The 15,894-nt window shown below is 39.6% G+C and overlaps 1 protein-coding gene across 1 annotated transcript; it reads left to right on the forward strand.

Annotated features, from left to right (window-relative positions):
- Positions 1 to 5,143: 5,143 nt before the first annotated feature.
- Positions 5,144 to 7,424, forward strand: foxb1a (forkhead box B1a). The gene has a single exon (XM_062460652.1). It carries the CDS (start codon positions 5,486 to 5,488, stop codon positions 6,425 to 6,427), a length of 942 nt encoding a protein of 313 aa, XP_062316636.1. The 5' UTR covers positions 5,144 to 5,485; the 3' UTR covers positions 6,428 to 7,424.
- Positions 7,425 to 15,894: the final 8,470 nt, after the last annotated feature.

The following is a 15,894-nucleotide window of genomic DNA, read 5'->3' on the forward strand; positions in this document are numbered from 1 at the left end:
CTTTGCAATTGAAATTTATTAATACAATCTTCACACTCACTTGTCTAGTGCCTTTAAATGTTGTGATTATCGATCAACCTAATGTGTTCTCTTGCAGTTTTTCGAGGCAACATTCCCAGAGAGTGCTGTCTTAACATCTTTGGCTCTTTCTTCAATGGCATCTCTCTTACATGCGTCCAGTGGCAGAGGAGCCACTGCTGTTTTATAGGTCAATTTGTATGAACTAGTGTCATTTGTCACAAAAGCTAAAGAGTAGGAGCAGTGGCTGCCTTGTCTGTAATGAATTATGCAGGGGGATCAGGGGCCCTTGTTTTGGTCGCAGTTGGCAGCACAAACATGGACCTTAGTTTGCACACTCATCAGTCCCGCTGTTTCTCTCCATATGGAGTCAATGAACTGGGGAGAGTCGGGTGCCCCCAACACCCACACACATCTGAATACTGATAGCTTTCAAAACCTCAATACACACACACCCTTTGGTGTTTGCACACACCTATTTGAGATGCCATTGTTCTTCAGATAGCACTATGCTGTGTATTACTATACTGTGCAACTAACATGCCTATCAATGATTGGCAGGGAGAGAACTATGATACCCACATAAGCCTATCTATCGACAATAGTGCAGGTAGGTGGTGGAACTGTCCATGGTGCTGAAACATACATGGTTATGACGCAGTGGGTTCGAATATTGTAAAAGCAATAAACTACTCAGATGGACACAACAAGACCTGTATTTGCTTCTAAGGACATGCGCATTACCAACGTCATTAAAAATAATAATAATAATCACATTTAGTACATTTTAGAGGACTATCTAGGAGAGACAGTTTTTTTATGCATCTTTATTGACAATGTTGTGGAGATGTTGACAAATTACATCAGGTTAATGTGACTGAATAAACTTGATTGATTTCCATAGTTCATCTTCAAACATTTTCATTGAGGAAGACAAAGATGTTATACATCATAATTCTTCTATCAAACTTCAGCTAAAGTTATTGGTACATTTGAACAGTTACATTTACATTAACAGGATGATAGGCTATAATGTGTTTTATTTTTATTATTATTATTATCAAACTTAAATGACATGGCAGATCTGTTTCCGTATAGAGCCTATCACCACCTGATGGCCATGGAAAGTAATTGCCTCTAATTTTGGTGACTGAACCTTCATTCACTTTAAGGCTAAACGTCAACGGTGTTAAAACATCCGTTTGCATGTCTGGGCTACAGCTCATTCCTTCTACGTCCACTGAATTCTACCCGAGGAATTTACCTCTGTGTGTTTCAATTTTTTTTACTACACGTCTGTTTTTGTGGTCTAAGAAACTGGTACGGATTTCAAAATAGAGCAGCTTTTTAGCTTTTTAACAGCGTCCATCAAAAACCTCTGTTCAATTAAGACATTCTTTACACCTGATGTGCTGTATAATGAATACCTAATTCATGTAATTAGTCAATTAACCATAATCCTAACATATGTTCAGAATGCCCTGAAGGTATTCTCCCAGGTACTCTGTGTCACTGCACACAGACGTTAAAAAACAAATGCAATTGAAAATGTATTGCCGTTGGTGGTGGTCTACTACTCTGCTCTTTAAAAAAAGTAGCTTTATGCTGTGGTAAAGAACTAGCATTACATGGTACTTGTGGAAGGAGGAGTGTTGGTACATGTAGCTGCAAATGTAACAACCAAGATTAACATTGTTTTGGTGAAGTGAGTTTATAACTGGGGTTATAATTGAAGTTGATAATCTCAAGTGATGGTCTTTAGGTAGTGAAAGTGAATACCCTATCCCTTAAATTTGCGCTGCATGAGATGGTACTTTTACCATAATGAGGGCCCTCTGTCTGCTAATTAATTGTCATTCTCTTGAATATTCATATATCTTAACACCAGTGCGTCCTTAATTGCGCCGTAAAACATCTCGAGGGAGATTAAATCGCCACGGACTTAATTAGAATCATATTGTCTGAAGTATTATAGAAACTAGGGCCTACGTAGGCAAGTGAAGAAGTGTATGGACTCGCTCTATACACACACTCACACGAATGCGGTTACTTAACCATTCTCCGCAAAAGAAAGGCGTGGTTCAGTGAATGACAGCATCACAAAGCCTGACTGCTGCCTTTCACAGTTGCACTGCGCCTGGTGATAAACGTCACAGAAAAATAAAGGTAGCCAATACCTAATCAATTTTTGAGTATTCAACTTTAATTACGTTTGTGTATAAATGTTTAAATTAAGAACTCCATTTGCACCGCCAGCTATTGCAATTTGTGTATTCATTAGATCTTTGGTAAATCTACATTGCCTCAAGTAAGAGGGAGTTGATAATGTTACGAAATACACAAGTAAGCAAAGTACACAGCGGGACTCCCCAAAAAGTTGACATCAATAGCTTTTATTGCAAGACCCTCAAGGTGATGCACAAGACTAAAGTTTGCAACATGCCAAAGACCACAACTGCTTGACCTGTAAAATTAATTGCTTAACATGAATTTGACCATGTGTATTAATATTAGTGTTGTTGTTGCGGTTGTTGTTGTATTGTAGCCTGTATATATTGTGTAAAAAAATAGGACAATATTATTGTTAATAATTATAGGATGTGGTCGTAAGCCTAAAATTGTTATTTTTATTGACCATTAGTCCATATTAATAATTATTACATTGCTGTTCTTATCGTGGTCTATAAATATAGCCTATTGATTTATAACTGCCCAAAACCTTCAACTACATTTTATTTCGATTTTGTTTTTATTGTTGGCTACATATCATATTCAAGGGTTGAGCAGCATTTCCCGATTTGATTCAGTTTGGCAATATTGTGTGGGTATCATTCGCTGCTTTAGAATCGATTGTCTTTTTACAACATTTGTTTCCTATTGTGTTGAGGTGCAGCAATCGAGGGCAGACGTGTGAAAGTGGTTGTTTGATTCTTCTTTTCATCTCCATGACCTCAGCTTTTGTATCTCATCACCCTGGGAATGTCACGCCTCACTACTCTACTTTGAGATGTTTAAGAAAGTGCCTTTGTTTTCCGTCCTTTTTTAGTCTCGCTCAAAATTGTTTTCAGTCCCCTGCTATAAAGGATACTTCAGACTAGGGCTCAGTTCACAAGTGCAACGCAATTTGGCTTATCCTAACCTTTGTCCGGCTTCTACAAATGACCAAACATCGCACACATTATACAGTTGATCTACTGCTTGAACTCAGAAGTTTGGAAGCGGCAATAAATCGCATTCAGATTTAGAGTCATGGTGGCATTTTCAGTGTGCCATTCGATGGGACAATAGGCCTATCCATATCGCATAACTCTGCAGCGCAAAAAAAAGCACGCATCCTCGGTGAGCTAAAACACGCCTGGCTGCTCCGAAGCTCAATTGGTTAACCGTTAACTTCAGGACAAAGCTTATTTGCATGACAGCTGGAAGGGCACTTTATCGGCGCATGTGAAATTGTAGAATTTGGGTGGTTCTTGGTCCATAGGCTACTGTGCAATTGTGAACATAATTAACTGTGAAAACATCCAGAGTCGATTTACTATGTGTGCGGTGTGTAGTCTTATGTAAGAATGCTTTAAATGTAGCCCGTTTTTTTTTTTTTTGGGGGGGGGGGGGGGGGTTGTCATGATGTAAATTATTTGTATTTCTGCACGGCACAATTTATGTTTACAATAATGTTTAATGTGTGTCTGCCTTCAACTGATGGACCACTGTTTGGTCAATCTGATAGTCAGGTGCATTTGAGGTCAAGGGTGCATGTCTGATTGGCTCACTCTCTTGTTGGCTCACTTGAATTATTCTGAAGCTTGGGGTTTCCGAATATTTTCTAAGATGAATGACAAGTTTAACACGGAGAATATGTTTTGACAAAAACATAAACACAATAAAATGGAAAAAAGCTGCACGCTCAGCATGTGACAAATTTTTTGACAGTTTTGTGCAGCAACCAAGGAAACCGTAAACGTTCGGTTGGCAGCCTACATTAGTTTGTAAACATAATCTTGGAGAGATTCCTTTAAACTCGTCGTCCAATCTCTTATAGAAAAAGCTTCCTGAACACTTGATCTTTGCCTCAAAATAGCTGTGAGCAGTCAACAATGCGTGGTGTTCCTTGCATAGACGATTCTATTCGTAATCCGTCAGACTGGTGATGGGGTGTATTGTGGATTTATGGAGGGAAATTAGCATAAATTATGAGCAAATCCGCGTGCGTGTGTGTGGTCCCTGGTATTGCAAACCTCCCAAGCGGAAACGTGGCCCATGGTGAGGCTGGGCAAAAAGCTTGAATGGCCATAGCTCAAAATAGGCTTCCATTTGGTTTTCACATTCATATAATTGACTTATGGATATTTTATACAGTTTTCACCAGGCCGCCATAAAGGCTCTATTTGCATATCTGAAGTACTTTTCAAATTACTTTACATTAATACAAAATGACAAATTACTATAACATTTCCTTCAAAAGTTTGATTTAAATCAACGTTTGTTTGCCTTATGTTTGTTCTTTCATTTACTTATGTAAATAAAAAAAATAAAAAAACCTATAATAATAAACAAGGTTGAACGCACAACTAATTGGTCCTGTATATATATATTTTTTAACAACAAATATTTATGTTGCCAAAATAATCAAAAGGTAAACACATTCTTGTCAAGATGTCATAACACGTTTGATACGACTGTTTTTCTTAGGAGACAAAAAACAATGACAACAAATCCGTTTTATAGGACTAATGCCAGCACAGTCCAAATACAATAACGTTACAGTCTCTTTTTATCAGTCTATTTGCCATTGTAGTTTCATTTTTACATAATATATAATATTTGGACACTACGCACCCGTGAATCCCACAGAAACGTTAGCGCATACCTTCACATAGTGTTAGAGAGTGCCATCGCTGTTCAAATCTGTGCTGAGCCTTTTCACCCTTTTTCGCGGTCTTCAAATGGAAATGATTTCTATTGGCCCAAGGTGTCCATGTAAATAGGTGTAAATGAAACCAGATTATGCCTTTCTCCCAGCCCCCTCCTCCCAGTGCGATTGTCATGTGATAGCAAAGAGGTGGCACATTAATGGGGCGCCTCTACAGGGGTCTTTTCTGCTCATGTCACCACATAAAACTATCAGACGGTTAGAGGAAGGACATGTAGGCAACAACTTAGCTCACCTTAACAAGGACGAGAGATGAGATCGATTCTACCAATCCAACACGGGAAATAAGATTACTGCCGATTGCTTAAGTAAAGATCACATCTCATCCAAGACAAGCAGACTTTCCAAGGAAGTCGGACTCTCCGCATCCACTGCGTTAGCCAACTTTCTATTGCGATCAACGTGTTACAGCTGCATTGCAGTTTACTATACACGCATGTACAGCATTTGTTTTCAAGAGGAGGGGTGAAGTTAGCATCAAGGACCAACAGGAGACGGATCTTTATTCAACTTTTGTGAGAGCAAAATTCTGTGAGGATGCCACGTCCAGGGAGAAACACCTACAGTGACCAGAAGCCACCTTACTCGTACATCTCTCTCACTGCCATGGCTATCCAGAGCTGCCCGGAGAAGATGCTTCCTCTCAGCGAAATTTACAAGTTCATCATGGACAGATTTCCCTATTACAGAGAAAACACACAACGATGGCAAAATTCATTGCGACACAATCTTTCTTTCAACGACTGTTTCATTAAAATCCCACGTCGACCAGACCAACCGGGTAAGGGAAGTTTTTGGGCTCTCCATCCCAGCTGCGGCGACATGTTTGAGAATGGAAGTTTCTTGAGACGCCGCAAACGTTTCAAGGTAATGATGATGGCATCAGATCATTTGGCAGCTAGTAAGCAATCAGATGCTGCCCATTATCTTCAACAGCAAGCTAAACTGAGACTGAGTGCGTTAGCTGCCACTGGCACACATCTTCCACAAATGTCCAGCTATAACATAGGAGTGTCACAACCATCAACTTTTAAGCACCCGTTTGCTATTGAGAACATCATTGCCCGAGAGTACAAGGTGCCAGGAAGTCTTGCATTTTCTACCATGCAGACCATGTCAGCTGGGTATCCTCTCCACAATCAGTTGACTACAGCGTGGCCCCATATGTACAATCCCGGCGTGATAGACACAGCCTCTCCAATTTCCATGGCGAGTGATTACAGTGCTTATGGCGTCCCAATAAAGTCCCTCTGTCACGGAGGACAGACGTTACCAGCGATTCCTGTGCCAATAAAACCTACACCGACCTCAGTGTCTGGTTTCTCCGCGCTTCCTGCGCACATCCCCGCATTCTTATCAAACTCTCCGCAGTCTCTAAGCCCGACCTCACCTCAGACAGCGACGAGCCAAAGCAGCCCATCTACGCCCAGCGACACCCTGACAAACCCCTCCAGTCTGCAGTCAGTGGCTGTGCACTGACCACCTTCGCGGGTTTTCAGATTTTTTCAGCTAATGAACTCGATTGCAGGTTCTTGCCAAATCCAAAGTTTATTTTCTTGCCACAGAAATTCTAGACAGAAAAACATAATCCATAGCTACAATCACGGCAAGCAATGTCAATGTTGTAAATTCAATTTTGTGTAATGTTTTGCGTTTAAGGATAAATGTCTTATAACATGGGTCCAGATCAGATATTGTGAAATCTTGCTCTTCAATTTATAAATGATGGTTGTTTTCAATGTTCAGTTCAATGTCAAAATATGTGCTTTGCAATGGAATCGAGTTGAGTTGCATAAAATATAATTTGTAGAAGTCCCCGTACCAAAAGAAACAAACATATGCAAAACAACAATAATGCTTTGCCTAGTTGGGAGTAATTTCCTTCTACTGTAACAGATTATTTCACCACAGGAAAAAGGCCTTTTCATTATTTTGTAAGTGTGCTATACAAGCATATGATTGTAATGTCCGTAAAAGGCAGAAACAAGCAAACGTATACAAACTTAAACTTGTTTCATACAATTTGTTTTCTTTTTACAAATGGAATTCCAATCGTTCATTAAGGTTGTGGAAGTTGGTATACCAAATAGGCCTGTACGTATAGGAATTCAGGACAGAATTATGAAACATTGTCCACCGTAAAAAATTGAAAAACAAATGTAAGGCGTCCTTGAATTCAAAATGAATATGTGAATACTGAAAATAAGTTCAATTCAAATATTGTAAAATGCACTTTTTAGTTTTATGTTTTAGTTGTTTATTTTGCGTGAAATTTTGTGAGGCATTTCATTTAAAATCTGTGGTGACCCTGTATCAAATGCTGTTTATTTGTACTTTTCTGTTTAGGGAAAGCATGCTTATCCCTGAACTGTTTTACTCTGGCAGCATGCGTGCTTTTGAAAAGTGTGCAAATAGAATGCATCGAATTAAAACTGGGTCATCAAGATATTTTCACATTAAAAAGGGTGTAAACACAGTCATGTTGTTTGGTGTATTTTGAATGACCGTTTCAGACGTGTCATTAAGGCCATGATTTTATCTGCATTATTATTATAAGTTGTCAAGTAGGCCTATTATTTGTTGTGGTCAGATGCCTAGTATTACAATTCTAATCTAAGCACAGTTATCACATCAAAGTTTCTTCAACCCAAGAATGCTTCATCGAAAGGATTTTGAGGATTCAAGGTGCACACTGCATAGGGTGCACCGGGCCACTATGATTGGAGCTCTCGTGCAGTGCATATGTCCCAGCTCCCGAGCAGAAGCGTTCAAAAAGGGTCCAGAAATGGATGAATCACGCGCTTGATTAGAATGCATGGAGTTGCTACGCCATGGTCACAGCTCAGACAACTGGGCTCATTCATCAAGCTATACACACAATTAAGCCAAACAATACACATTTAGAAAAGTTAACACTCACAATGTACACATCTAGTTGGTATAAATGACACTGAAATAGCCTACAGCAATATTTAGACTGGCCCTAAGAAACAAAGTGGTTGCTGAATATAGCCTAGCACTCAACCTTAAAATAGAGCATGCAGCATAGGCCTACACAAAATCACTTAAAACGGTAGAGAACAAATTATCGTGAAAAGTTCTGAAAGTTCTCAATAATCTGCCACAATTGTAAGTGTAATAGCGTACGTTTTGGTCAGTAAGAGTAAATAGCCTGTCCATCATTTTTTTTGTAACATTTACTTAAGTTCTAGCTTTTGGAAAAATTAACACGTTAATTAAACATTTGTTGGATCGAGCATTGTCCACCTCCTCAAAGCAACAACCCATCTCGGGGTATTAAACAAATAGGCTACATTATAATTCCGTCACTTTATGCAATTGGGTGTCTCAGGCCACTTCATTCTCTCTCATTCAACTCAATAGAAAGTGCAAAGAATTGCAAACGTAGACTTTGCCACCAATGTAGATTTAGCCTTTTTTTCTTCCAACGAGACAAAAAGACTTTTCACAAACACATTGCTGACTGGGGAACTAGGAAACGAGCTCCGAAACTCCTTTGGAATTTAAATCCACCCCTCCCCCAGACTGTTTGCACAACAGTGCTATTTTTTTCAGTGTTTCTATAGTTTGAACCTACATGAATGTTTACTCTGGGTGATGAAATGACAGTGTTTAAATCAACACGGCAAAATAAGAAATTGTCGCATTAATTCGATCATAATCAAATTAGCCTATTCTGAAATGTCTTTACCTGTTTAGTGCCATGTTTGGAAATGGTCGACGTGAAGGTGACTGTACAGCGTTGTATTAGCCTACATTATTGTTTACTCAATTGGCTACTCATTAGTTTAAATTTGAGCATGTTTTAATAGCCTATTATGCAGCATGAATACATTTTGGGAGTAAAGCCAAAGTAAAACAGGTCGCCATCGGTAAAACCTTGTGTTTTCTAGTAATCTGGTTTAACAGGCTGTAATTTTTTTGACACCAATAGGATCAACTCTGTCTTTAGTTAGTCAACCTCCGGCCACTGTTAACTTATAAATGTCTTATTAGGAAAGGGACTGCGACAATAACACTTTTTTATATTGAAGTATTAGTTAATTAATATATAGGCCAGACATTACAGTTGCAGGCATATACGTCAGATAGGCTTACATTATTTAACATTATTTATTTATTTCTGTTTGTCTACTTAGTATGTGTAGACCTGTTGCTGCTACCCCAGTCATAAAGTGCTTTACAGGTTGCACCAACTTGTTTCAACATGTTTCGGTGGTGTAGTATCGATTCACACGTGTAAACTACAACATAAACTGCATCAATGTATGTATTTGCTGCTGTCAATATACAGTGTTATGGCCCGATCGGCAGTTGGGTTAACATTTCATTCTGTAAGGGGTCTACACCCATCTTCTAAAGAGAGAGAAGCTTTGAGAATGCAATGAATTTAATGCTGCCTATATGTTTTTTTTCGTCATTAGGCTACCAATATGACCTCCATTCTTTACTGAAAGAGTGACTGCGTTGTTCTTGTTCTTTCCATTATGTTCTCCTTAGACAAAGAAGAAAGTCATGGGATGAAATATAGCCCACATGCGAAACTTCAATGTTGTAGTTTAATTAAAGTAATTAATTAAAGTGTAGGCCCAAGGTAATTAGCATGCATAATTTATGATTTCATTAATACATGCAAGCAATGGTCTCAGTAATAAACTCAACTTAACCTCAAGTAGGAAGCTGAAATGCACTTGTGTCATTATTTATAAATGTTTATTGTTTGATTATTTATCAAAGTGAAGGGAAGTGTTTAATAAAACAAAATAGCCTATCTGATGCTATCTTGCTTTTCCCAAACAAGTATGACTGGATATGTTTGTCTATGATCTTGTGGATTTATACTTGATGTATGTTGTCACATTTTTGACATGGAAAGGCTTTCACATAAATGTGTGTGTGAATGTGTTTGTATGTCTTTTTAAATATTTTTTTTACAACTGGAACAGATGGTCTTAATGTTTTCTGGACACTAACCTTTTTATTGACAGAATTAGGCCATTACCCGACATGTTCCCAGCGTAGATATAATGGTCTGTCAAAACTATGGCCGTTAAATCGTCCGTTGCTATCGCCAAGCAAAAGTTGAATGAAGTTTATTCTGCAAATATGACACTCTTTACAGAATAGGTTGACATGCCTTTGAAGAGTTTACAATGTTGCTAGTGGCTATGTTTTTATCAGAATTGCAAACTACCTATAGTTATGCAGACTATCTTGTCTGATGCAATGATTTTGACTTCTGACTGCTATTTTAAAGGCTTCTCAGTAACATTTAGTCTTTTTTTTTGAAGTCAATCAAGTACATTTTGTGCAAGAAATCAAATAGAAGCATAGTGTAAGGGATGGATAAGGAAGTTATTATATGGGAAAATAACAATCCCAGTTTTTTTGTAAGGAACATTTCACTTATGCTAAGGTCTGAGTGCATCTTGTCTTATGTACACAGTGGTGTCAGTGTGATGTCATGGTGTTGTGGTAGCATGTTTGTTCCAGGTCTTGGCAGCAGGTCAGTCCCTACATGTCTGAGGCTTTGGGCAGGAGGCAGGTAGTGGTCAGCCGATTCTGAGTAGGAACGTGGAGGCATATAAGGACAACTCCGCCAAACACCCATGTGTGCATGAAATTAGAGTGTCAACATCTGATTCATGCTGCCGGGCGGTGACTGTGAAACAAATTATGTCAGTGGGTGGCAGGAGCAAAGTTTCACTGGGGAGCATTAAACAGCAGCTACGTTTTTTTCAGGACACAGCCTCTCTTGGGGGGGAACACCGTGAATCGACAAATCCTCAAGATTGCTGACAGTACATTTACAAACACCACATTCATCTATATAATTATCAACTATTAGTGATTTACTAACATCAGTTGATCTGAAAATACTGTAGCTGAAAGCCTTAATGTGTTCTTACGTATTTGGTAAAATATCATACAGCTTTTTTTGTCAATAGTGATGTCCCCTTCATTACCCCAATGGGGAATATCTGATGGTCTCTAACTGTTATTCAAGATAAGGATGTGTATTGCCACTGGAAAGTGATGACAGAAGACATTAGGCATTAGGCTTCCTCTTTCATTTTAGTCAATGTTAGATTAAAGAACCAAAAAACGTTTAGTGGTGAAACTTAATATGTGAAACTGAATGTTAGTTTCTAATTTCTTTATTTTATTTTATTGTATATTTAATTCAATTCTAATCCCACTTAGTACTGCTAGTTTATGTACCCTTAGTATAGATAGTCCACATATTTAAATTTTAGGTCCCTATATGTTTATTGTATGCACCTTCCTGCCAAAGCAAATTCCTTGTCTGTGCAAACTTTCATGGCGAATAAATCCCATTCTGATTCTGATTCTGATCTGAGTCCCTGTCTTGGCTCCAATTGAGTGTGAATGCTATGTAGAGCAGGTTGAGACAAGGCTCAGTCAAAGTTAAGTGGAGCTTCTGCCATCCATCAAACTGCTGCTGTCCTAATTCATCTCCACCCAATACCACAATCCACCACTCACAACCAGCTTTCACTCTTTTGATCAATTTTAGAAAAGTATTATTTATCCAGTTTTTTTTAATATGGACCACATGTTATGATCATAATGTGTGCATATATTAATAATCATACAATTGTTTAACAGAAATCTATTCTAAAATGTTAATGTTTATACATAATGTAATGTTTTAATGTGTAACATCTAATCTTGTATGCCTCTAAAATGTGTGCCCCCAGAGATTATCTCTGTTTTATCCTAGCTTGTTCGCTGTATGGCAAGTGGTCTATATTCATAGTAGATAATGATTTTTTCCCCCATGACGACAGTAAGGTTTAGGCAGAGGCATCACTGACACAGGACCAAATAACTGACCAAGTTTCAAATCAACAACTCTCGTTAATGAAGGCACTTAATAGATTTGACACTGGGATGTTTTTCTGTCAAGAGTTTTAGCTGTTAGGTGTTAAATATGTTAGAATTGTAACAGACTCTGTTTGGATTTTAGCACCCTGCTATTTCCCCCTTTAAATGTGGGACAGCAAGCTCATTTATCACCTCTTGGAGGGAATTGACTCTCCACAATCATAAACTAACACTTGCACAGCACTTCAAAGGTGAGCTTGGTAGCAGAGGTGAGAGAAGGCCCTGTGTCTGCTGAGGGCCACATCCACACAGAGATGAGATGGAGCTGATTAGCAGGTTTAGCTGGAGTGTGCAGTGGGCCCCGTGGGGCAGCAGCTGGAAAACCAATCCCCAGGGACCAGAGAGAGGTGTGAGCTCTGACAGCTCCTGTCTCTCCCCTCTGGGTAGAGCAGGGTCAGGGCACCCTCAGTCAGCTTGGCCTACATGCTGGTTAGGAAGTCAGCAGTAATTGTCATTCAGCTAGAGGAATGGAAGTAGAATCCACAATGACCAGCAAAGAGCAGACAGCCTGTTTCCTCTTTGTCTCTATCTCTTTGAGGAAGGATGCTACCTCCTCTCCAGTGAACAAAGCTGCAGTAAAGATCTCCCAATAAAATGACTGTGTAGTTGGAGTGTAGTTCTTTTGAGTGGCTAGTCCATACTACTGACTGAAATAATTATTATTAAATAATTAATTAGATATATTTACTGAATTATGTAGATAACCTGAACTGTTCAAGAGGAGTGGATAGTTTTCTGGACTGAGATTCTGGGAGGTACAGATGGCAGCTTGTCATTGCATAACAAGGCCTCATTGTTTCGTTAATGTAACCTCATCTGTCTTTGATCTAATCTCATGTTGTCACGGTCAGTGTGAAAATCCTCATTAAGAGCATGATCCAGTACTGTGTTCATTGTGATTGTGATAATCTCTTGAATTGAGATTCCACTTTGTTCTTTTGTCTCTTTGTTATTGAACACAATGTGGGGTTAATTAGCAGCTACTGGTACCCTCTGTGTTCCTGGATGGTTAATCACAGCTGAAGTGTACTCTTCCCTCGAGAAACAGGCTACTGGCACTCATCAGACTTATTCTAAACACAAGGGCTCAGTCACTTAAAAACAAACAATACAAACAAGGACAGTTTTAATCCTCCTTCAGAGCCATAAAAGACAACAACCATCACCAGCTCTCAACAAATGCTTAAATTTGTGTGGCCCATCTTGGTCTGGCAGCAACAAATCAGGTGACACACTGAATTCTATATCAATCAACCAAATCATGTATTGTCAAAATGGTTTCAATGTAGTCCTTCCTAAATATAAGGCTTTCCACATTTTTAAGTGTAGAAAGTTTCCGCACAGTGCGTTTATCTGCAGTGTTGCCCTCCGCGTCAGATCAGCTCATTCCCTGGTGGTCTAATTTATGTTAAGTCACAAACCTCCCCTATGGCTGTTTTGAATGGTTGAGAATGGAAACTGTGTGTGCCAGGTTTGTGCCAGCACCAAAGTCCCCTGTGTAATTGTTCTCTATGGGAAGCACATCTCAGTGAAACCATATGCAAGTCCATGGGGCAGTTTCCCAAGAATGAGGAAACTTCTTAGGGGGTTCCACTGCAATCCAGTTTCTCTCTTGAAGCAAGTAATTAATTCAAATCTCAGGAAGTCAATAGCACCCTGGATCAGAAGCATGCCGCACACAGCTGCCGAACCCTCAGACCATGATGTTGGTCCTCCCAGGAAGTCACCTCATCGAGTGCCTCAGTAGGTCAGTGGGTTTTTACAACCTTTCAGCTGACAACATTTTCCAACACGTCCATCAGCTTTTGAAGTCTTCCTGTGATAGTTTTTCATTATTTCCCATCATAAACAAGCAACTCTGACTTTGTTTGCACAGAGCCGGTGTTATTGTCAGATGGTAATGCTCTTGGGATATCACCCTCTCAGTTTAATGATGTAATAAACCTTTAACAAATCAAGACTCAAGGTTCAGTGGCACCTTGAGCTACAATTAGCTCATCTTCCACTGATTAGTTGTTCTTGAAATCAAAGGATTATAACAACGTTCAGCACTAACATCATAATGCTGCAGCTGAAGGAGTGTTTTTCTACAACATCAAATTGTATTGGACTACAGGAAACGTTTCTCACTTTAGAGATTGAGTGCTCGTGGGAAGTTGTGTCCAGGCATCCTCTCTGGTGAGGTGTTTACCCTTCTCCAAGGTGGTGCTATTGTGGTTCTGTCTGATACAAGACCAAAAGGGTTACAACAATCTCTAAGATGAGCAAAGTAATGTGCAGCACAGTAAAATATTTTTATCGACAATTCTCCCTCATGAAAATATTTTAGGTCATTACATTAATTTACAAAGGCAAATGATGCAACTCCAAGAAAGAGATGGCAAAGGGTGTAAAGAACTGGCAATTAAGCACTCACTTTGAAATATTTAGCTGTGTTCGTTTTTTTGTGCAGCTTTTTTGATTAAGCTTAAAATATAACCAGCCCTCATACCTTAATAGCACATGCTTTACTATCATTTACATTTAGTCATTTAGCAGACGCTCTTATCCAGAGCAACTTACAGAAAGTACAGGGACATTCCCCCAAGGCAAGTAGGGTGAAGTGCCTTGCCCAAGGACACAATGTCATTTTTCACAGCCAGAATCGAACCGGCAACCTTCTGACAACCTCCCTATCCTATCCCTATCAAAATTAATATCACTGTACATGTAGAGTGTTGCATAACTGTGTAATGCAGTTTACTTGCAAGCAGAGATGTCAAGAGAATTGCCATTGTCACATTTCTAAGCCATATAGTAGCTTTATTCATATCGTTCTCAAACATGAAACCAGGTATCTCCCTTCAAAAACTGTAGCTGTAATACATAGGTCTCTGGTCCAGCCAAACTCCTCACAGGTGCACAGACTGGGTGGCAGAGGAGGGTGTGAGGCTGCCGAGCTGGAGGAGAGGAGTGGGTTTGTGGGGAGGAGAGAATGAGTCTTTGGTGTTAAGCTCCCAAGACTGGACTGGGCCTGGCAAGGCTGAATGGCTTGCTGCTCCCCATTGCTAATTGTCATCCAACCCAGGGAGGAAATCACTACTGTGCTTCAAGCCAGCCTCTGACGACAAGTGTAAATAAGCATCTAAATAACTAACAAAGGAATGCAGATGTGTGTTGCAGTAAACTCCACAGGGCCCTGCTCTGCCCACCTCAATGGGGCCGTGCAAGGGACTGATAATGTATTTTATCTGGCTTCATTAAATGCTACTCTAGTGGACAAATGAAAGGAAGGGAAAGGAAGGATTGAGGAAAAAGGCACTGGAGGCTAGAGACCAGATAATTAACTGTGCAATATCACTTACCTTTTATTTTATATTGAATATATTGGTCTGACCAACAAGTTGAGATATTAAATACATAAAACCCAATAATTTTTAATCTTGAATTTATATGTTTATTGATATCAGTAGGATGAAGAACCACCCTCAAAAACCTATTTCACAAGATTGGGTCTTGATCAGAGCAGAAAGACTGACATGTCTCCTAGGCCCTAAAGAAATGAATGAATTACAATCCTTATTTTCAAAGGACATAATTAGCGCCTCTAGTAGGAATGTGTAAAGGTGTGTGCAAATATGTGTGGTGTACATCCACAAAAGCACACGTTCCAAAAGTCTAGTATATCATTTTACGTGAAGTGTACACGTTCAACACAAATGTCTCTTCTCACTTGACCTTTACTGCTGCCTTGCTTGTTACTGCATGGAGTGTGTTGTGTGACTTGATGGAGAGCACTTGAGCATGTAGGCTAGCATTGCTTTGAGCTCCCTCCCTCTACACCTCCTTTGGTTGTCCGGCTAGGCCTGCAGGGATGCAAGGAACTTGCCCTAGTAGCAAGGGACTTGCCCTAGTAGCCACAAATCAGCCGGGAGAGTAGGCATGCATCATCAAAGGGCTGGCTGCCCCCATGATTTACGGCCCCCACGAGAACAAGTTAGGCACGGGCACTGTTTATGCACCTGGGCCTTTATCAG

The sequence above is a fragment of the Osmerus eperlanus genome, chromosome 5 (assembly GCF_963692335.1).
Source record: "Osmerus eperlanus chromosome 5, fOsmEpe2.1, whole genome shotgun sequence".
Classification (NCBI taxonomy): Eukaryota; Metazoa; Chordata; class Actinopteri; order Osmeriformes; family Osmeridae; genus Osmerus; species Osmerus eperlanus.